At 45.6% G+C, this 22,094-nt stretch overlaps 7 protein-coding genes across 7 annotated transcripts; 5 read left to right on the forward strand and 2 right to left on the reverse strand.

Moving 5' to 3' along the window:
• Window positions 1–2,027: 2,027 nt before the first annotated feature.
• Window positions 2,028–3,175, forward strand: VTP01DRAFT_3393 (uncharacterized protein; the record flags this gene model as incomplete). Its single annotated transcript, XM_069381959.1, has 2 exons — window positions 2,028–2,976; window positions 3,078–3,175. The coding sequence occupies 2 exons, from the start codon at window positions 2,028–2,030 to the stop codon at window positions 3,173–3,175; spliced, it is 1,047 nt and encodes a 348-aa protein (XP_069236551.1).
• A 277-nt stretch (window positions 3,176–3,452) lies between these two features.
• Window positions 3,453–4,012, reverse strand: VTP01DRAFT_3394 (uncharacterized protein; the record flags this gene model as incomplete). Its single annotated transcript, XM_069381960.1, has 2 exons — window positions 3,453–3,707; window positions 3,782–4,012. The coding sequence occupies 2 exons, from the start codon at window positions 4,010–4,012 to the stop codon at window positions 3,453–3,455; spliced, it is 486 nt and encodes a 161-aa protein (XP_069236552.1).
• An 818-nt stretch (window positions 4,013–4,830) lies between these two features.
• Window positions 4,831–5,931, forward strand: VTP01DRAFT_3395 (uncharacterized protein; the record flags this gene model as incomplete). Its single annotated transcript, XM_069381961.1, has 1 exon — window positions 4,831–5,931. The coding sequence occupies one exon, from the start codon at window positions 4,831–4,833 to the stop codon at window positions 5,929–5,931; it is 1,101 nt and encodes a 366-aa protein (XP_069236553.1).
• A 121-nt stretch (window positions 5,932–6,052) lies between these two features.
• VTP01DRAFT_3396 (uncharacterized protein) lies at window positions 6,053–11,103 on the forward strand (the record flags this gene model as incomplete). Its single annotated transcript, XM_069381962.1, has 16 exons — window positions 6,053–6,844; window positions 6,912–7,147; window positions 7,209–7,353; window positions 7,415–7,549; window positions 7,607–7,673; window positions 7,732–8,148; window positions 8,210–8,850; window positions 8,911–9,082; window positions 9,146–9,263; window positions 9,328–9,452; window positions 9,509–9,681; window positions 9,741–10,078; window positions 10,149–10,318; window positions 10,376–10,526; window positions 10,584–10,732; window positions 10,793–11,103. The coding sequence occupies 16 exons, from the start codon at window positions 6,053–6,055 to the stop codon at window positions 11,101–11,103; spliced, it is 4,140 nt and encodes a 1,379-aa protein (XP_069236554.1).
• Window positions 11,104–11,387: 284 nt separating this feature from the next.
• VTP01DRAFT_3397 (uncharacterized protein) lies at window positions 11,388–12,309 on the forward strand (the record flags this gene model as incomplete). Its single annotated transcript, XM_069381963.1, has 2 exons — window positions 11,388–11,481; window positions 11,576–12,309. The coding sequence occupies 2 exons, from the start codon at window positions 11,388–11,390 to the stop codon at window positions 12,307–12,309; spliced, it is 828 nt and encodes a 275-aa protein (XP_069236555.1).
• Window positions 12,310–13,177: 868 nt separating this feature from the next.
• On the reverse strand, window positions 13,178–18,010 carry VTP01DRAFT_3398 (uncharacterized protein; the record flags this gene model as incomplete). Its single annotated transcript, XM_069381964.1, has 7 exons — window positions 13,178–13,323; window positions 13,391–15,315; window positions 15,379–17,135; window positions 17,193–17,471; window positions 17,533–17,618; window positions 17,674–17,905; window positions 17,966–18,010. The coding sequence occupies 7 exons, from the start codon at window positions 18,008–18,010 to the stop codon at window positions 13,178–13,180; spliced, it is 4,470 nt and encodes a 1,489-aa protein (XP_069236556.1).
• A 2,663-nt stretch (window positions 18,011–20,673) lies between these two features.
• Window positions 20,674–22,084, forward strand: VTP01DRAFT_3399 (uncharacterized protein; the record flags this gene model as incomplete). The annotated part of the gene is made up of 9 exons (XM_069381965.1): window positions 20,674–20,840; window positions 20,903–20,973; window positions 21,030–21,154; window positions 21,216–21,345; window positions 21,403–21,459; window positions 21,518–21,599; window positions 21,665–21,770; window positions 21,837–22,004; window positions 22,058–22,084. 9 exons carry the CDS (start codon window positions 20,674–20,676, stop codon window positions 22,082–22,084), a joined length of 933 nt encoding a protein of 310 aa, XP_069236557.1.
• Window positions 22,085–22,094: the final 10 nt, after the last annotated feature.

The raw sequence follows: 22,094 nt of genomic DNA on the forward strand, positions 1-22,094 counted from the left end.
GTAGAGTGGGTGAAAGACTTGTCGAGAAAGTGGTCAAGCTGAGAGAAAACGCGAACACAAGGACTATTGTTTGTATAACAAAGACTTTACAAAGGGGAGAAAGCGGCCCTTTTTTGCTTTAAAAAACAATGATGTATGCACAAAGAAGCAAGGGAGAGGGGAAACCGTATGTCCCAAGGTTTTCCGAAGAAAAAAAGCAAAGTATTCATCAATATGCACCTTGCTTCCGTTTGCATCTTGGCCTATATAACTACAGAGTACATGTAATATAATCAAAAAGCCACAGTGTAGGTGAAATTGTGCATTAGACACGTGTTTTGCTCCTCGTTTAGTTTCCTATTTTCGCGGCGTGCTTGGATATCCTGGCTCAAGCGACGATCTGCCTATAATCGCTTAGAGATCGATGCGTTACTAACTCGAAGCATGTTTCGGAATGACTCCGGAAGGGGCGGCGGCGGCGGCTCTTGTCTCGTACGGGACGGCGAGGCACACAACCCACATGTCGTCACTTTGAAGACGAATGTGGCACAAAGTGGGACAAAAATCATCTCCGAAACCTGACGTATATATTGTGTGCCGATTTGTATAACATACTATGGTATGTATGTGCAGTAAAAGTGTACGGTGTTCCATCATATAACAACAAGTTGAGTTGTTGGCAAACTTTATGTTCCGTCGTCGCCACAAGGGATTTTTGCATCGCCGCCCAAACGGGGTACCTGGGGCCCTCTTGTTCGTCGCGAAAACGGGTGAGATTTTGCTCCTCCGCGCAGCAGCAGCAGCAGCAAGCAGTCCCTTCAGTCTTCTTTTAAAATGGACTCATTAACAGCCTACTGCTGTACATACGCTTGTCGTATCCTGCAAAAGGGCAGCACCTTGTGTGAGGCTCCAGCCGGCATGGAGGAGAGCTAAGGTCGTTGCTAGATTATATTGTGGATTACTGGATGCACAAGGAACGCCTCTTCTGTTGTGGCTCGTTGCTGCGGTGCCCAGTGGCACACATGCTGAATGTTGCCGCCGCTATTGATGTAACTTACCGAAACAAGGCAAAACATCCTATACAAGCTGAACCTCCTCTTTCACTCTTCTATATTAAGATTCTTCTTGGCTTCTACCCCCTTCGCTCCGCCAGTTGCCAGATGTCTATATCGCTCGCAGCTTTGCGAAAGAAGTGACAGGAAATACATTTCATTTGCTTTATATCACCGTTACTCTTCAAATCGGTAAATTAACGGATGCGATGCTAGACATCCAATTATCCGAAAAAGAAACAAGATGGAAAGATTTGTTGCCACATTTAGCTAAGCCCTTTAGAAACATATATCGTTTTCATTCAACCATAAATGCATTGATTGCCAAGAATTGCATAGAATTACATTGACATCACGCGCACGCAATACAGGGCGAATAATGCTCTGAAGATAACTTTAATTGTAAACCTTGTAGGAGTTTCCAAGCACGCACGTTTTTTTTGACAGCATCTTATTTGAGACTTCATACCAATGACTTCTGTTGTCAAAGCTCGTGAAGGCAGAATGAAGATGGCGTAGCGTGGACCTCTGCGCAGTGCACTTGAAATTCTCAAGGTTAAACAACTCCAATTACTGCGGCGCGCATACGCTTGTCAAAGGGTTTCTCGAAATTCGAGTAACGTGATACTATTTCAGGCATTTGCTTGGCACAGACTCCACGATCGTAAATGTATGAGTTTCTCACATGCGTGCATGGTGTCCGTTTACCCTGCCGCCGCTAATGCTTGCTCTGGCAGCTTGGCGTATGGAAACGAGCGGCCGCTTAGCGTGGATATCGCCGGCTGCTCCAAAAAATTATATTCATTGTCTTGTCCCGGGTTTCCCGTTCTGTTTTTTCCTTTTTTCCTTGCGCGGGCTGCATGAAAAAAAATTGCAACCCAAAAAAAGAGCATTCTTTTGAAATGTCTGTTTCAAATCGACGTTACACATGAAAAAAAGTCACCGCCTAGAAAAGTAAAAAAAAAAGGACCAGGTAGTATCCATTCAGCAACAACCATGCCTCTTTTCCACTTTTGCAAGAAAAAGCCCCGTGCCTCCTCGCCTCTTGCTCTTCGAAAAACAAAATCAACTGGAAATATATCCGATGGTGCCTCCTCGCTCGACACGGACTCTTCAGCTGGCAGCACCACCCACCACCAGAAGCTCAACGCAATTGCTCCCGATTCCTCTGCCAAAGAGCCCCAGCAGCCCGTCGAACCAGGCATATTTGAAAACAAGCCCAGTAATGGAAACACGACCACCGAGCTGCTATCTGTAACCAACGCGAGCCAGCAGCAAGTTGCTCCAGAACAACAACAACGACAACGACAACAACAAACACAGCAGCAGCAGCAGCAGCAGCAGCAGCAGGAGCAGGAGGATAATAATAATTCAGCGTCTCCAGCGTCCACGCCACCACGTGTCAAACATGGGCTGACTAAAAGCACCTCGTCACCCTGCACGCCAAAGGAAGAAAGTGTTGCGGCCGACAGACTGCATGCTTTCAGTCCCAGCGACCTTGAAAAGCTTTTATCTCTTGAGACTCAAGAGCGCTCTGATGCTCAGGAAGAACGAGCCAGGATGGAAACAGCACCGCCGCGACCTTCTCGCCTCAAGTTTGAATTGCCAGTAACACCGACGCGCTCTAGATCGCCAGTGCCGCCCGCGTACTCAAACAGACCTCGTCAGCGCTGGTCCTTGCCCGACGAAAGTTTGCTGGACGAGTCTCCAAAAAAGGCCAAGTCGCGCAGATCACGTTGGAGTCGTTTGATGGGCTCCGATGATGCTAGCAGCAGCAGTAGCAGCGCTGCTCATAAGGATACAGGAAAGAGACGTCCGTTTGCCATCGGTGACCAGGTTTGCATCCTTCATCGTCCGTTACCAATGCTTGGTAAGGTCCGCTACATCGGCCCCGTCCATTTTGCTCCTGGCGACGAATGGGTCGGGGTGGAGCTGGAGAGTCGAGGTATGTAACACACGCTAAAGTGGTCCAGAGTTAGGGCCTCTTGCTGTTAGACCAAAACGCAATAGTTCATATACTGACTTTAATACTTTATTTGTCTAAAGTCGGTAAAAATGACGGTTCCGTGGATGGCCATCGTTACTTCAAAACTGATTCACATCGCGGCATTTTTGTTCGAAGTATAGAACTGGCTCACGTCTAGATCCTCTCCCTCCGCCATCTTCCTCATTATCTTCACATATTGGACGACATTTTTGTTTTCGCTTGCGTTGTGTATTTTATACCCCTCTCATCATCATTCTCGATGTAGCATCATTTCTCTTTTCCTCTCTCGCCGTTTCACATTTACGAACTACATCTGTTCTTCATATTCTACCCCCTCTTTCTTTACTGCGCATATCTTTTGTATGAAACAATCAAATTTTGATTGCTATGCTTTTTTTGTTTTTGTTGTAGGAAAAATTTACAGAGTTCAGTTTTCAGGTTTGGTATCCAGAGTCGTTGTTGTTGAAGATATTGCTACTACTACTTGAAGAAGAAGCCGTAGTACATAAAGAAGCATTGCTGTCAGATGATGTTGGATGGCCAAGCTGCGCTCTCAAAGCGTTGTTTTCAGATTGAATGGTTCGAATGTAACTAATAGCTTGCCGTAATACGAGTGCTCTGTGACACCTTTCTGGCTCCATTGTTGCCGTTTCTGGTATTGATTGTGCAAGCTCGTTAATCAACATATTCTGACGCCCAAACGAGGATAAAACAGTTAGATCCCGGGTGATCTACATCCACATCATTTGCAGAATACACTTACGAGCATATCTCTGCGACGACGTTCTACACGATTGTGCGTCTCTCGACGATGCTTGATGCGATCCATGATAATATCCGTGTCGAGACTGGATTTATTGAGGATATTGATACCGTTGACGATCATCTTGCCCTGGGTTTTTCCTTGATTTAAGAGCCTCGCCATACTATCTGGATCGTAGACTTTGATACGTTGCTGCAAGGAGTAGGATGCCCGTCGCTCTGAAACTGTCATTGATGACTTGTGCGTGGAATTCATAAAGTTATATATGTATTGTTTGGGATGGATGCAGAAAAAAACGTCAAGGAAGGGAGGGGAAAAGAGAATCTTTCTCTCTCGTTTTTAAAGGTAGCACCCCAAAATGCCTCAAAAATTCGCTCACATGTCTTGTGCGCGCGCCTCTCTGGTCGCTTTGTTCTTGTTTATATTTTTTTCCTTCTCCCCCCGTATCTCCCTTGAGGGAATATTGCCTGCAAGCCAATCCTACCTGCCCACCCCGTAAAGATACCAGCAACCAATGGTATTTCAACCTTTGCTGATCCGCAAAATAAGCTGATACATGTATGTAACCCAGCGCAGCAGACTGCCTGATGCACCGTCTATCTAGTTCTGCCGCCATTGTCTTTTCTTTTCTTATTCTTCTCTGATTACTCTTACATGGTGAGCTACATATGAGCAGCACAATCAATGTTGTGATAATGAACTCATTTGTGTATTCACTACTCCTGATATCAACGTGATCAACTTGCAGCAGCGTAACTTGCAGCAGCGTAACAGTAATAATACATATCCAAACTGACTACTGAGAATCTCATCAACCTACAAGGTGCAGTCGCATTTCTCCAGTCTCCTAGTTCCAGACCATGTCTTACAATAAAAAATCATAATACCATATATCAAGTAAATAACGCTGAACATAGGTCCGTTTTCATGTTTAAACAAGCTGGCGACCATTATTTCTGGCCGGTTGCCGGAACCTGAATTTCCGCTTTCACGGCAATGCAAAGCGTGGCATCTTTTAGGTGGATTATTACCCTGCTGCCAGTAACATTATGCCAAATCGCACCAACGAGTTTCGTGACATTGTACAAGAAGCACATGCAAAGGCACCGCCATCGCAGCCTTCCAAACGGAAATCAAAGAGGAAACTCGAACGCGATTCGGAAGCATCGTACGATCTGTACACGAAAGAGGCACATCGCATATATCAGCATATAGACAGTCTCGAGCATTTCCTGAAATCAATACGTCCGGCATATCTCAACAAAGATGCAAGGAAAGCATACCGAAAACGCCCAGCTGTCAAGGTCCCAGCAGAGCTGACAGAAAACTCACTGTTTGCCATGTTTCCATCCAACATTGGTTATCTGACCGATCAAGAGCGCGATGAAATTGATTTCCAGGCCAAAGTGATAATAAGACGGTGCATGGATCGGATCAAGGAACTAGAAGAAGCGGAAAAAGTTCGCAAAGAAAAGAGCACGCAATCAGGCGGTCTAGTGGGTTTCTTGGGTTTCATGCTCAATCCGGGAGCCGCGTCGGCAGAGGACACGTTGGCACTGCACAGGAGCAGCATCACTTGGCTACTGAACAAGAAACTCACCCAAGTCTCGCAGCTCCAAAAGGATCAGCAGGAACTGCGATTGACTCGGGAACTCGAAAAGAGCCAAAATCAATTATTCCGATCAACAACGGTTCCCATCCTTGACGAATCCTTGAAACCAACAAAATCGACAACCGTCTCGACAGCGCCAGAGCCAACATGGAGACCAGAGATAGTGCAAGAGGAGGAATACTATGAACCGATGGATGTGTTTGAGGAGCAGTTGTCTCAAGAACAACTGCAGGCTTTGGAAAAGGAGAATTCAGCCATGTTGGAAGAATTGAATAATACTCTGAACCAAGTTCGCACTGCAGAGAAGGCACTGCTAGAAATATCCACGCTGCAGAATGAATTGGCTAGTCACCTTGCAGTACAGACCATGCAGACGGATCGTCTGTATGCAGATTCCATAGCAACAACCGAGCGCGTCGAACAAGGCAATCTTCAGTTAATCAAGACGAGAGAGCGTAATCGAGGCACTCGCAAATTTATACTATTCTTTTTATTTACTGCCAGTTTTGTACTGTTATTCCTAGATTGGTATTCATGATTTGGGAAAAAAGAAACTCTATTTCAAATGTTAAAGTCAGCAAATGATTCTCCATTTTTCGCCAACACAACTTTCGTTTCCTCCCTTTTGATCGCCATTTTATGCATCGCCGATCCCGCGAATGTCGACACATCCTTCGACTCGCACGCACGCAGGATATGGAACCTCCCCCTTGGATAGCAGCACCAGAAATCCTAAAGGAACCCCTCCTCGTCTCTCCGAAACTCTACCACGAACAACTGGCAAGAAGTTGAGGCGAGACTCTGCTGCGCCGCTTATGCACACTCCACCGATAAGTGCCAGCTCGCGCCAAGAATACTTTACTGCTGCATCTACAAATCCACTGCAAGTGGACAGCCAGCGATCTGTGAGCGGATCAACGATAGATCATCGCCCGTCGTCGGTCCGCCATCGCAGACGCCGCCGCAAGACAGAGACTCAAGTAACAGACACTGAAGACGACGAACAAACAACCAACGTAGAATTGAATACAAGCGACGAAGAAGAAGATAATTATGACGAAAGTGCATCGAGCGACGAAGAAGAGGACGACGACGACGACGAAGAACAAGATAATGATGATAGACTATTACGGACGAAAGGAGGTAACGCAAAGGACCCTGTACGCCGTGGCCTGGTCCATCAGATGGACGACCAAATCAGAATAAGCGGACTGGGGAGACTGGACAATGTATCGTTGCATCCATGGACACAGACGCTGCTTCTAGACGACGAAATAGAAGTCAACATTGGCGGCTATAGATACGACAACACCCGTCTGTTCTTTTACCGCGTATCTTGCGTCTTATCTCTCGGCATTGTGTGGTTGGTTTGCAGATGGATGCCACATTGGTGGGTCTCATGGGTCGGACAAAAGGTCCCGCTGCAGGATGCGCAGTGGCTCGTCTTCTTGGTATGTTTGCCTCAATGCAAGTATTTTCAACCCATTGCCAACACGATTTTTCTTCTTCTCGCCATAGAATCCATACAATGAGATGGAAATTATACGCCCCATCCATGAATTTTACGGCGGCAGCGTGGGGTCCGTGTTCTCGGTCGATCAGTTGAAAGAAGAACTGTTGGAGAATGGCGTCAACCCGGAGCAAGAACCTCGAGTGCTCGACATGGATGAGAAGTTGCCGCACTTGATCCTTGTCGAGTATCGCTACGTGCGACTAGCGTTTCATCCGCTCTTGCAGAGATTCCTTATCATTGGGTAAAATTCGGCTTGGGCTTTTGCGCGTGTTACAAAATATAACCAACGCTGCTGCGGCTAGGTTCTGGAAAGATGCAAACTGGACTTCGGTCAAGAATATACGGTCAGGATTGACCACTGAGAAATATTTGGAGCGTCTGTGCGCGTTCGGTCCCAACCTGATCAACATTAGAGAGAAACCGACCATGAAGCTTTTGCGAGATGAGGTACAAAGGAGGATGATGGACAGAGAAATTACCGCGTAAAACTTACCAAACAACTGGGCAGGTGCTTAATCCTTTCTATGTTTTTCAAATTGCGAGCATTTTGCTGTGGAGCATGGATGATTACTATTACTATGCTTTTTGTATCTTCCTGATCAGCGCTATCAGCATTATCACCTCGCTCATCGAGACAAAGCAGGTATGAATGGGATGAAGAGGAATATGATGTCACGTGGTTAAATGATGCCCTTTTTAGACCATGAAACGGATGCGCGATATGTCGCGCTTTGAATGCAGCGTGCGCACATTTCGCAACGGTGCATGTATGTACGATTTACTGTGAGGTTCGCGACGATGTATTAAACCATTTCCGCTTCTTAGGGCGCAATATTAGTTCAATCGACCTCGTGCCTGGCGACTTGATCGATATCGCAGACCTGAATACTGTTCCGTGCGATGCAATGCTGATAGCAGGCGACTGTATATTAAACGAATCCATGCTGACAGGAGAATCCGTGCCAGTATCCAAGATACCAGTAACAGACGCTGTTTTGCGAAAAATGAACCTTTCCACATTGACGATACCCGCCGAACTTTCGAAATACTTTTTATTCATGGGCACCAAAGTCGTTCGCGTGCGCTGCGGCAGCAATGTATCCGTAGCAACTGCAATGGTGGTGCGAACCGGCTTCAACTCTGCAAAAGGTGCCTTGGTCAGAAGCATGCTTTTCCCAAAACCAAACAGTTTCAAGTTTTACCGAGATTCTTTCCGGTTCATTGGCGTCTTATCTATCATTGGTAACGTAGTAGCAGTCATTGGATCGGAAGCAAAAAAAGTCCTCTAACGCTTTTTGCTTAGCCGTGTTCGGATTCATGCTATCATCCATCAACTTTATACGACTGGGTATCGACAAGACTACGATGCTGCTGCGCGCGTTAGACTTGATCACCATTGTCGTCCCACCGGCATTGCCTGCAACCATGTCGATCGGTACAAGTTTTGCGATTGGACGTTTGAAAAAACTGGGGATCTTTTGCATTTCCCCTCCTAGAGTCAACATTGGCGGCAAAGTCGACTGCATGTGTTTTGACAAAACCGGTACACTGACCGAGGATGGATTGGATATCCACGGCATCCGAGCTGTCTCTATCAGAGGAGGAAGTAACGAAAAGTACTTCGAGCAGGAGTCGCGGACACTTGACGATACCAGACTAGACGAGCAAGATCATGATGATAATCATTCCACAAAGTCCAAAATACTCTGTGCAATGACCACCTGTCATTCTCTGAAAATCGTGGATGGAGAACTGATAGGCGATCCTTTGGATCTCAAGATGTTTGAGTATACAAAGTGGGAGCTCGAAGAAAGTAGCGGCATTTCGTCATCTGGATTGAAAATGAGAAGCGAACTAGGTCAAGCAAAGAAGATTACAAAAACAGGCATCATGCCCACGGTTGTGCGTCCACCTGGATCGCGTCGAGATAGTACTGTGGAGCTCGTAAGTCTTGTCACGATATGAACTATCCAGTATGTTCCGTTACTGAATGGTACATTTTAGGCTGCTGCTGACGTACCGCCACCCGTGGAATACGGAATCATTCACACGTTCGAGTTTGTCTCTGCGCTGCGTAGAATGAGCGTCATTATCAGAAAACTGGCAAATCCTAGCATGGAGATATTTGTCAAAGGTGCACCGGAGGTCATGGCAGATATCTGCACCCCAGAATCACGTAAGTACAACGCGGGAAAGCAAACGGTTGGAATCATGCTGTTTATTCAAGACGGTATTTTAGTGCCCAAGGATTACCAACAAACTCTCTATTGGTACACTCACAGGGGCTATCGTGTGATCGCGTGCGCTTACAGACAACTTGATGGCGTCAAATGGCACAAGTTGCACAAGCTAAAAAGGTAATAACATAAACATACTCTTTTGTCTTACCGCCTGTAATCTCACTTCTCTCCGATTGTTTAGACACGAAGTCGAATGCAACTTGACATTTTTGGGTTTCATCGTCTTTGAGAACAAGCTCAAGGAGGCGACAAAGCCTGCTATCACGACATTACGTAATGCCAACATACGGCAGATTATGTGCACAGGTAAAATTCGAGCAAGTGTGCAGTTAAGGAACACAGTTTTGACGTTAGTTATTCAGGCGATAACCTTCTCACGGCCATCAGTGTCTCGAGAGAATGCGGTCTCGTCGAACAAGATGCAGAGATATACATGCCGAGATTCTTGACTGGTTCTTCCACTGATCCTGAATCTCAGATCGCCTGGGAAAGTGTTATGGTTGAGGGCCAACAGTTGGATAACGATACTCTGCAGGTAAATTGAACTGTACTTGATTTCTTGCGCAATTTTCCTGGAAACTGACTTGGATTAAGCCGATGACGGGAAATTTTGGCTATGGCAACAACTATTACCTGGCTGTTACCGGCGAAGCTTTCCGATGGATGGTCGACTATGCTCCCACCGAGGTGCTCTACAGGATGCTGGTCAAAGGCGCGGTCTACGCCAGAATGTCCCCGGACGAGAAACAAGAATTGGTATCACAGCTACAAAATCTTGGATACTGCGTCGGTTTCTGCGGCGACGGCGCAAATGATTGCGGCGCACTCAAAGCAGGCGATATCGGTATATCTTTGTCCGAGGCGGAAGCCTCCGTTGCGGCTCCCTTTACGAGCAATACCATGAGCATCGCTTGCGTTTTGGATGTGATAAAGTAAGCTTGAAAAGAAAAAAGAGAAAAGTTCGAGATATGCAATTTGCTCAATTGACCTTTCTTTGTACAGAGAAGGACGTGCGGCTTTGGTGACTAGCTTCAGTTGTTTCAAGTACATGGCCCTGTATAGTATCATCCAGTTCACGTCAGTGACTTTGCTCTATGCGTTTGGCAGCAATCTTGGTGACTTTCAGTTTTTGTACATTGATTTGTTTCTGATCCTTCCGATTGCGGTGTACAGTAAGTATTTCAAATAATCATAGATAATTCCGCGTCGCACTCAATTGTACAAAACAGTGGGCTACACCGGACCTTGGCCGCATTTGCATCCCAAGCGACCGACTGCTAGTCTCGTGTCCAAAAAGGTCTTGACATCGTTGATTGGCCAGATTATTATTACATCCTCCTTTCAATTCATTGCCTACGCTGCCGTCCATCGACAATCATGGTAAGTTTAAAAGGCGTCAGTTTATAAGTGCGTTGGTGACTAAAAGCTGTTTTGTAGGTACGAGGAGCCCATTTTTGATCCTGATGGTGAAAATATAAAATGCTACGAAAACACTGTGCTGTTTCTTTTATCAAGTTTCCAATATATCCTCGTGGCCGTCGTGTTCAGCGTCGGACCGCCTTACCGCAAACCACTGTGGACGAACGGTACTGTGGATTTCTCAAATTTTTTGCTAGCTTTCTAGATTAATTAATTTCTACGTATAGGTCGACTCGTGCTGACGCTGGCGATTCTGGTGACTTTGACAGTCTGGTGCGTCCTGTACCCGTCTGGATGGATTAGCGGCCTTTTAGAGCTGGAAACAATACCCTTCAACTTTAGAGTGTTTATCCTCTGCCTCGCCGTAGGCAACCTGGGCCTCAGTCTGGTCTGTGAGAAGTATCTCTTTGTACATATTGCCTCGTTTGTATCTTTTGCACTCAGGTGGGTGCGAGGTGCTTCTCGGGCCGGCTACACTCCCCTTGCAAAGCAGCACAAAAAGATATACAAGCGGGTACAGGCAGAGATGGGCCCTTAGAAGACTAAAAGACTCCGAATTATAATAACTATGATAACAATAAATCTCCACAACTTTATATATCCCTCCATGACAGAAACAAGGCCTTGCTATCACAAGAAACGATTCAACAGAAACCAAGGAAAGATGTTAAGTAATGTGATTGAATCTCAGCGTGTCTAATTGTCCCATTTCCCCCAAGGGAAATCTGGCTACATTTTTTTCTGCGTTGCTGCACTGCTGCCGTCCTCCACCTCTTCCTTTGCATATAGATTATACATTTCGACACGATTGAAGGGTGCTTGATGGAGCAACATTGCAGAGAGCCGGGCGATTGTCCGTTTTACCCGCTTCACAGCTGCTTTGCTACCGAGCGCGGTCTCATTTGCCAGAATCGAAGTAAGCATTCTATAGAGAGAGGAGTTCGGGGAGAGAGCTCTCATTACTGCATACGAGGAATGCAGTGACAAGATAACTCACGCACTTTGCATAGATCTGGGAGGGTTCGAAATGAATCCGAATCCTATAGAAACGTTTGTGTATTCGCCATACAGCAACGCAGACGATACGGGCCAGCCATGCTTCACTATTCCACTCTCGGACGAACTATACAGCTACGTGGACTATCGCGGGCCGGATGTGATTGAGCAGGGAGATTTGGCGCTTATAGGCAACTGCAGCCGGCTCTCGTACTGCGACGTGGAAACACACACATGCCAGCCAAAGCGGAACGTTGGCTCGCCCTGCAAACACAACATGGAGTGTTACTATGGACCGGAAATCCTGCCAGGCCACTGCGCAAACAGTTCCTGTGCTGTCCGACAGGATCTTCCACCGTACTACGGCGCTGCGTACCATTCGTGGACGTTGGGAAACCAGTGGCAGGCAGCCGTGCTGGCATTGATAGCGACTGCAGTCATCGCATTTTGTCTCGTAGTCGGACGCCAGCAGGCATACACACTAGCAGGTGGTGTGCGTAGACTCGTGGAGAAATGGAGAAACCCGCAGCATGTGTACTATCACGAATCGTTTTATCCTCCTCCTCCTGCTGCTCCAGAGGATGGACATCCTCGACAAGGAAGCAGCCAGCGACAGTGGTGGAAACAAATGCCTGGACTTCATTGGGTGTACAAGAGATTCAACCGAAACGGCAACAATTCGTCGACGTCCGATGAAGCATGCTATCCACTCACCGCCCGCGAGGATCCACCAGAGTATCGTGAATGAATGAAAACTACTTGTATTTCACTCGCCGTCCCTCTCATCTTCTATTTTACCTTGCCTTCCTCCTCCTGCTCCTATTACTACTACTACTATCGTGGTTTTTGCCATCTTTCTTCTTGCCCTACTACCTCTCAATACCCTTCTCTTCCGTCTGTCCATCTCTCTGTCTTCTGTATTATAGTTCTCTCTTTTCCTCTTTTCTTCCTTTCGGACTAAAATTGATCCATCTGTCGTCATACTTCTTGTTTCTGACAATATCAAGTGATTAAACTTTTGGGAACGAAATGTTACTTTCCCTCTATGCGTACAATGATGTGAGCAGTTCAAGGATCTTACTACTCGTCTGCAGAAAGGCTTGTGGGGACATGTATGTGGAGGTCTTGAACAGGCTTTTAATAGTATATTCGAATTTGTAATCTACAGCTATTATTAGGCTGGTGCGAGAGCATTTATTTTTCGAGCAAGTTTTCTTAAACAAGTAATCGGCTATGTAGGTGGATAATGCAGGAATACGTCTTGTTGTCCGGACTTCTCATCAAATACGGATGCGCTTTATATGTATTAGACTCTGTAGGAGAACATCCTCGTTGGGATGCGGGAGGCTGTTTTATGGAGGAGTGTCATAGTGCGCGCAACGTGCAAATACTGGTTAAACGCAAATTCTGTGGGGAAAGGTTTACGATTGTGGCATCGAAACAGGGCAGGTGCGACTCATGATTGCAGCAGACAAAATATGTCGCTTTTGATACTGCTCGCGATTTCCCCTTTAAAAGAAAACAATAATCATCACATTGGGAATAACGAGCAAGTATGTTTTATATAACAAAAAGGGATTGACCCTTTTTCAATGCGCAATGTACATTTTAAGCAATTAGTCTTCATAATCGTCGTCATCATCTTCTTGGGCAGCTTCGTCCGGAGAGCTTGGTTCATCGGAAACTTCTCCATCGTCTTCATATTCAGATTCTTCCTTGGCTCGTCGTCGACCGCCTCGCAGCTCAATAGGCATTCTCATATCTACAACGGATTACTTAACGTTAACATTTCGCTCATAAATCAATCAATTATTTAATTTGAAACCTACTAGTCATTCGAGACTTGAAGAAACTTGACATTCGTAGGGCATTCTTGCTTGCAGCAGAGCTTGCATTGTTGAAACGTTGTGCGTTCTTGCGGATCAATTCAACATCATCGATGACGGCTTCCTTTTGGCGGTAGAAATCATTTTCAATACGAGCGGTCACCATTTGGAGGTGAATCGGGTATGCAACCTGGGAAAGGTAGCTTGAATAGCGGTAGTAATCCACAGGTGGGACGTAAAGCTGGAATTCTGGGTTGCTTTCGAGCCACGCAATGATGTCCAGTGCTCGTCTCTTTTCGGTATCTGACAAGCGTTTGCCAACATCGTATGTTTCGTAAAAGTCTTGATTGCTAGGAACAATTTCCCACGGGCTGAGATCCTCTGCTTGTGATTCTTGGTCCCAGACAATGTGGAATAGTTGCCAAGGGTTGCGATGCTCGCTTCGGGGCCATGCCCAACCGCTCTCTCGGACTGCTTGAACGGTACCGGTATACTTGTCATCGCCGTACATAGCGTCCACGCGGTCTCCAACTTGCAAACCATCCATATATTGCATAGAAGCAAGGAAGCGCTCCCACAGTATCATAAATTCAGGGCATCCATCTTCGTCGCAATAATCAATAACAACGTCCCGGCCTCGAGTCGACCATACAGGGTTCGCATCGTTGAAAAGTGCGTCGTGCAGATTCACAAGTTCAGTGGTGTGAAGCTTGATCTGGCAGAATGCAGGTGGTCCCACGTGCCATGAAATGCTTCTGATCGTGCCAAATACAACAGCCGTCTGATGTTCAAATGGTCCATGCGCAGCATCAAAGTGATCCTTGTATTGTGTTGTGTTCCAATATTGCTGATGTCCTTCCGTCAAGAGCGCAATTCGGTCGCCAACTTGAGGATGGTACTTGGCAAGTGTGCGTTCTGTGCATGAAATCCACTCTGTTGGTTCATGTAATCTGATTTCCTCTTGACTAAGTGCTCGCATTTGGCCTTTCTGTCCTCCTCGGGTATTTCCTCTTCTGCCGGTTACTGCGTGGACATTTCGAGAAGACGACGATTCGGCTTGTGGCGCCTTGTGCTTGTCAAGTGTTCGACGCTTAGTGGCTCTTGAAGAAGAAGGCTCGGCATTCACCTGTTCTTCCTCTTCACTACCACTATCGAGCGCATTTGAACGCAGTTTCCGTTTGCCTCGGCGGCCAGTTACAGGAGGGGAGGTTGGTGCTTCAACTTCTGGGTGATATGATTCTTCTGACGATGATTCCACAACTTGAATTTCTTCAGGGGACTCTTCTGGATCACTTTCGTGGTACGATATTTGCAATCTTCTGCGTGTTGTCGGCCTCCATTCTGCTTCGTCTTCTTCATCAGCAGAAGATCGCCTTCGTCTTGTACCAGTATGCCGCTCGGGTGACAGTGGTGAGATGGCGTCATTTATATCAGCTTGCTCCCCGGACAGCGGTGGTGAGAAAGAAGCAGTAATGGCAGCGGCAGCAAGAGCAGCGCTAGCTCGAGTAGTACGACCTCCGGTTTGTCGACCTTCTCGGCGTCTCTGTGGTCGGGTACTCGTCCTGGTAGTGCTAACTCTCTCTTGAATGGCTCGTGGCGGTCGTAATACGCGACCAGAACGGCTTCTTGTTATAGGTCCTTCTTCTTCGGCAATGTGAGTGTGATCTTCTCCCGCAGAGAGTATTTCAGGAACCTCTGCCTCATTTATCGTATCAGTGCTTTCTTCATCAGAGCTTTCGTCGTGATAATCCTCATCAAGTGGGTTGTCAGGTAGTAGGAAGGGTATTTGAGGCGAAGGCGGAGCTGCTATAGGTTCTTCATATACAATTTCTGCTTCTTCCTCATCGTTCTTGACAAATTCTTTACGTCGCTGCAAATACAGTCCACGGTTAACGCCGGGTGCTGGAACAGGTTCAGAGATTCGAAGTCTAAAAGGAAACAAAGGTCAATACATGGGAAAGATTACACAAGATGCCACAAACGATACTTACTGTTCAACTTCCTTGATGTAATTCTGGACAAGAGCTTCGCTTATATAGGTTTTTCTGACATCGATTGGTATATCCCGTCCATATCCCTTCTTCTTTTGATTAGGATATTCAACGCCTTGCATGTCGATAATCGGGGTATAGGCTTGTAAATGCGGTGGTTGCTGCGTAATATCATCCAGTATCGTATCATCGTTCAGCAGCTTGAGAGCTTGGTAGTCTGAAATGAAAAATTGACCGCGTTTCCATTGGCGAGTTTGTTTGTACTGGTCTTCAGATGCGATCGAATATAGGGTACATGTACCGCCTTCGTCTACAACAGCAAAGGAAGCACCATCTGAGGCATATTTACAGTCAAGGAAGACACGTTCGGGATAAGAATAGCATTGATGCGCTTTTTGTATGGCCAAATTCCAGACAATGACTCGTCCATCGTAGCCGGCAGATACAAGAGTGTCGGGATCCACTGGGTTGCTATCAACTGCGTACACTTCCGCGTTATGGCCCGATAATATACATAGAGGATGACCGGATGTCTCGGAGAAAACAGCAATGTCGCCCTTGTTGGTAGCAACAAAGCATTTTCTGTCGTCGGCGCTCCAACAGATCATAGATACCTTTACTGGTACCTCATCAGCTTCATTCAAGGCTGCTGTTCCCTGTTCTCGGATTTCGTCGGTGTTGGCTGGGAGCGCAGAAGAAGGGACCGATACATCGATAGGCGAGTTCTCGTCGTTCACGGGGGGGCTGGGCGGCATAGGCTGCATAAGTCTACCTCCAGTCTGTTCAATGTTTGCTTTCTGGAACCTGGGTCTGCCTGGGATACGTTTTCTGGGGCTTGGTTTCTCGATACTGTCTTCACGCATCTTTGCAACATCTTCTTGAACTTTATCTTGATCCACGAAAGTAATATTCTCCTTCTCTGGCGTAATTCGAGGTACTCCGCGTTTTTCTTCCGTGATATCGAGAACAATAGATTCCCACCGTTTGCTCTTTGTATCATACCACCAGATACGCGCTGTGCCATCAAGACTTCCGCTCAAAAGCTTGTCGCCTCGATGATTGTATGCAAGGTCAGTAATGCTTCCCAAATGTCCTTCAAGGTGAGCAATGGGTATCACAGGCTGCTCTGGTATCTGGGTATTTCTATTTGGGAACAGCGCGTTTGGAACGCGTCGGCGACCTCCACCACGTGGTTTTTGTTCCACAGGAGCTGCATCGGCTGCAGGTGTTTGTGATGCTTCATTAGATGCATTGTCGCTTGCGCTTGTTGCTTGATTTGGTTCGGTTCCTGCATTATCGACGGTTGTTGTCTGCGATGCAGTAGAACCGTTGACATTTGCATCAGTTGCATCTGTAGCCGCAGTCTCTTTGGGAGTATCGGAGGGTCCAGCGTTTTCCTCGGTAGGCCGCTTTGCATCGGCATTATCCTCTGTTCCAGAATCAATTACGTCGTTCTCATCAACAGATTCCGTAATCTTAAGTGGCTCCGCCGGTGCTTTGATAGAGAATATATAAACGAAACCATCATCGCCTGCGACGGCGAACCTTGTGCCAGTTGAATTCCATGTTGAACAGCGTAGCCGATCCGAGCCTTTGAATTTGCAGCTGTATGCGATCGGATTGGCAATATCAGGGAACTGTAGACTTTCTTTATCCCACTTCCACAATCGAACTTGTCCATCTTCATTTGTAGCCAATAAGTATCGAGTCTGCGGATCTGGTGATGGCGAGAATTTGATCGTTGTAAAGGCTTTAAGCTAAACAAATGATGGTTATTTTCACTGCAGATATGTATTAAAGTAGCATTTACTTACCGTCGTCGGTGACTTTAGGGCGGCCACAGGTTGGAAGTTCTCCATTTTCCAGACGCGTACGTAACCGTCAGATGAAGCTGTAGCAATGAGACTATTTTCTTCATTGATAGCGATGTCATTGATGACATTGAAATGGCCGCGAATAGTGTGAATAAGATAACCGTATCGAGCGTCCCATACTTTGACCAGCGAATCGTCACTTCCAGTAAGCAAACGAAGGTTATTCTTGTCAAAGATCAAGCAATAGACACCAGCTCGGTGTCCAAAAAGATTTACTTGCTGTGAAGCGAAATAGAGTGAGTAAAAGAGCAAATTTGAACTTTGCGCTCTATCTGCATACCTCTTTATACAGAGCATTGTAAAAAGGCATTCTCCAATCTCTGTTACGGACTCTAAAACCATGCGATCGAGCCTGCATGAATTGATCTAATTTCACGATCTATCAGTTGGATTCCTGTAACTAAGGTCGGTGGCAACTTACGTAGTTGAACGGAACCAAGATTGAGTTCATACAAGGTGCCATATGTAGCGGCTTCTTCTTCCAGTTCTGCTTGTCCTTCAAATGCCGTAAGCATCGTAAGGAGGTTTTCATCACCATCTTTTAACGAGCGGATTCGACGGTTTCTAGCATCGCCATTATCTTTGCAATGCTCCAACAAGTGTCGCAAGAGTCGAGTAAGATAATCATCAGGAATGGTCTTGTACTCTTCGCGCTGAGAACAGAAGGAACTGTCAGCCTTATATTTGATATCGCGTAGCTTCTCATGAATTACCAAACGATCGAGCGTCAGCAGTTCCTTGGAGCCATCGTAGTTCATAACATGAGGCAGCAGCTCAGGTTGGTCAACAAACTGCTGTTGCAGTGCCTCGGCAGCCTGCTGGCACGGACCACCAGAAAGGAACTTCCAGATCAAGAAGTAAAGCTAATGGAACGCGTTAGTACTCTGATTTCAGGTGGCAAGGAAACTACAGGCTCGATGCAAGGTACTTACTTCTAATGATCGACCGATCAAAAGACACGAGCATAAAGTAAAGCATCAAAAGTGGTTGTATGATCATTAACACCGCTGATAGCCAAACCTACGAAATTACGTCCTTACCTTGCTCCATAAGAGATTGCTTATTCAGTTCTTTACTTTTCTTTTCGATCTCAATGGACAGAACTTGCTTCGACTCGACAAAATCAGTAAAGGAAAGAAAGAGAGGTGAATAAAGTGCATACTGGCTCCGCCCTTTTTTATATGTGGCCCTGAATACAGTTTTCATGCAAAAAAGTCAGCATTTTGACAACAACGCGCTTTAGCTCATTGTTTCACTGATAAAGTGAACGTTCTTTGAAGTGAATAAACGCATTTAAGAGCAAAGAAGGGTTGCTCTTTATTGGGGAGCGATTGGACGCGCGTCTAAATGAACAACGAGGCAATTGCAGAACCTGTGGAGATTCAGTGTTGGACAACTTTTACCGTTGACAGACATTACTAGGATCTGTAAAACACCATTTTTGTAACAAAGGGATCGACGTGGATTCGCCAGGGTAACCAAACAGGAAAAAGACGGGACGTGATTGATTGTTAGTTGGAAGCAATGTAAACAAATGTGCACGTCTTTGTCTGTACACACAAACGACAGTAAAATATAGAAGAGTTTGGCTAGAGTTGGTGTGTGCAGTAACGTGCTTTTATTTTTTCTGCTTCAACAACGTTGCTGTATGCGAATTTTCCAGGCGGATAAATTCGGTACTACGTTCAGGTAAGAAAAACGATGACCCGCCTTATTTTGGACCGGCACTAATGACGACATATCTACCAAGCAACTGTAAGTTGGATTTGCAAAATGAATATAGTGAGTATATCAAGCTTTGTAGCAATACGACTAAGGAGACTTTTTACATTATAATAACTTACTAGAGCTTTTTGACCTGAGACAAACCATGTGGATAAAACAGCACAGTTATCAAGTAGCTTGCAGTGCAGAACAATATTGGATCAGTCCTGTAGTATTGGGCAGAAGCAATATCTTTGTGAATTCAAACATATTTCCGTATAAATTGATAGCTGTATGTCAAAACTGCGCACCATAAGTTTGTACCTTGCTTAAGACGTGATTTTACACGAGATCCCATACTTTTGCCCTGAACGTAAGTGCTCTTTTTTGTTGCTTTCTTTGAATGCGACCTAAATATTTCCAAAAAACTAAAGCAAACCTTTAGATCTTTTATGAACAATTTATACGTAGCACGGTAGGTGAGGCATTCACAATTTTCTGTCAAACCCAGGAGTAGCGAGATTGGTAGTATTCTGGTTATCTTCTTCTACATACGTTGATGTCTCCAACGTAACCTTCAGGAGTATGATCCGATTACGAACGTAATTCACGTATAAACATTCAAATACAGCAGGAACGCGTCAATTAATACATTGAATCACAGCTGCGAACATAAAAAGGGATTGGATCCAAGATCTCATCCTTTGGCTCTGTTCTCTCAACCATCCTGTACGTTGGCTGCTCTCTCGAAGTACAGTACGGTCTCTGACGCTTAACTTCGTAGCCGACATGACCTCTGTCCTGACCCGCCACCTCCAACATCAACTGTTTCGCGCGCGCCTCTCCTTAGTCTCCTCTTCCGCTCCTACTGCGATGTATCACTTCCAAGTCCTCTGTCATGCTTCTTTATTTTTTTATTTCAACAGACCGACTCCACGGGTAAAAAGTATGTCTAGTAGTTTACTTTGCTGCAGTGCACATAAGCTGATACAGAAACACACGTGCGCGGTCTGATCCCCTGTGAGTTCAGGGATTACCCTGCGGGATGTATGTATCAATTGATTATGCAGCAGTATCGCAAAGTATTAGCCTAATACTCTTATGAAATTCCCTTGTTCCCAATCAACTACATTTGCTACTCGCTCTTGACTTCATGTTTATTCCTGTATTTACTTCTTTGTAATTTAACTTTTGATTGCTATTCCTTTTGATATAAAGATGGCGTGCCAGTATCAGTTCAGAAATTACGCGGCGATTCAATGTAAACTGTTTACCATTGAATAGGTGAAAGAAGCATGCATTGTCGTTCTATCTGTAGTTTCCTTTGCAAGCGTAGACTACTGTCGTGACATGTTCCTTCCAGCTTTGGCGGGATGAATTCACACAGAGTTATGTAGTCAGGACACGAGAGCTCGTTTGCAAATACTAAAAGACATGATCTTTGAAATTAATGAAGGTATATAAAGTTTGCATTGTACATGCGGTTTCATCTCACCCACGGAAAGAACACCTGCTTTGATTTCTATATTTTGTGATAAATAGAGTGTTGTCTTGGCTGTCACGGAACCTGATATGCATTTGCATCAAAAAGGGTGTACGACTCCGCCATTTTCATCCTTTGACGTGCAACGCCCTCAATCCTCCTCCATTAACACGCATCTATAGCACCCTCCAGACAGAGCAACTAATTTGAGAAAATCGACCAATCAGTTTAAACATGGTGGCGCTCGACCTGGACGCGTGTCTCGAGCGACTTTACAAGAAGCAATTGTTGGCCGAATGCGTCTTGAAGGAGATCTGTGAACGGACAAAGGAACTTTTAACTCGTGAGAGCAACGTTATCCATGTACGAGCACCGGTCACCGTCGTGGGCGATATCCATGGGTACGTTACATTATTAAAACAATACAGCGTATATGTGGGTACTCAAGATGGCTTCGTATTAGCCAATATTATGATCTGATAGAGATATTCCGAATCGGCGGATACTGTCCTGATACAAATTATCTTTTCCTCGGTAAGCTGCAATCATTGAGGAGACGAGGAAAAGATATGAATGCTAGTTTGACTTAGGGGATTACGTGGACCGAGGATTATACAGCGTCGAGACCATATCTTTGCTCACCTGTCTGAAGTTGCGTTACCCTGATCGCGTGCAGCTGGTGCGCGGTAATCACGAATCCAGAGCTGTGACTCAGGCAAGTGATCAATTACTGCTCTGACAAAGAAAATGGGAAGTTTGCTGAGCCGTCTCAATAGACGTATGGCTTTTACACAGAGTGCATGCGCAAGTATGGCTCGCAGCAAGTATGGCAGTACTTTACCAGCATGTTCGATTACCTGACTTTATCTGTCGTCATTGATAACAATATATTTTGCGTCCATGGAGGTAGCTATGCATCTATATCTTTCCAGACCGACCATTTACTGACAGTTTGCTGCACAGGCCTGTCACCTACGATTCACATGCTAGATCAAATAAAGTGTATCGATAGATTCCGAGGTAACATGAAAGTACCAAGCATATGTATGCGTGGCGAATTCTTATAGGGGTTTACCAGAAATTCCTCACGAAGGTGCAATGGCGGATTTGGTGTGGTCTGATCCAGATCCAGATAAGGAGGAATTTGCAATATCGGCAAGGTGCGCAAGGCTAATCCATTTTCTACTCGCTAGAGACTCCCGGATGGCTAATAATTTAATTATAGAGGAGCTGGCTATACTTTTGGCAGTCTAGTTGTTGATCGATTTTTACACATGAATGGCATGAACCATATTCTACGTGCACATCAGCTTTGCAACGCTGGTTACCAAGTAAGAGAGCACGACATAACCATCCAATTCGTATCCTAACATAATGTATCTGGCGACTCTATCTAGGTGCTGTTTGATGACAAACTTTCTACCGTGTGGTCTGCGCCCAATTACTGCTATCGTTGCGGGAATCTAGCTTCCATCCTGGAAGTAGGTGAGAATGGAAAAAGATTTTTTAATGTGTTTGATGCCGCCCCGGAGAACGATCGCAATCCACAGCAAGCGCAGCTCAAGGTAGGCTCCTAGTTCGTTAAAGTGGTTTAAGAGACTAAATGGAATTTGTGCAGGATACCCAAATTGAATACTTTCTTTAACAAGCATCAG

This window comes from Rhizomucor pusillus (assembly GCF_041956525.1).
Source record: "Rhizomucor pusillus strain CBS 183.67 unplaced genomic scaffold VTP01scaffold_16, whole genome shotgun sequence".
Taxonomy (NCBI): Eukaryota; Fungi; Mucoromycota; class Mucoromycetes; order Mucorales; family Lichtheimiaceae; genus Rhizomucor; species Rhizomucor pusillus.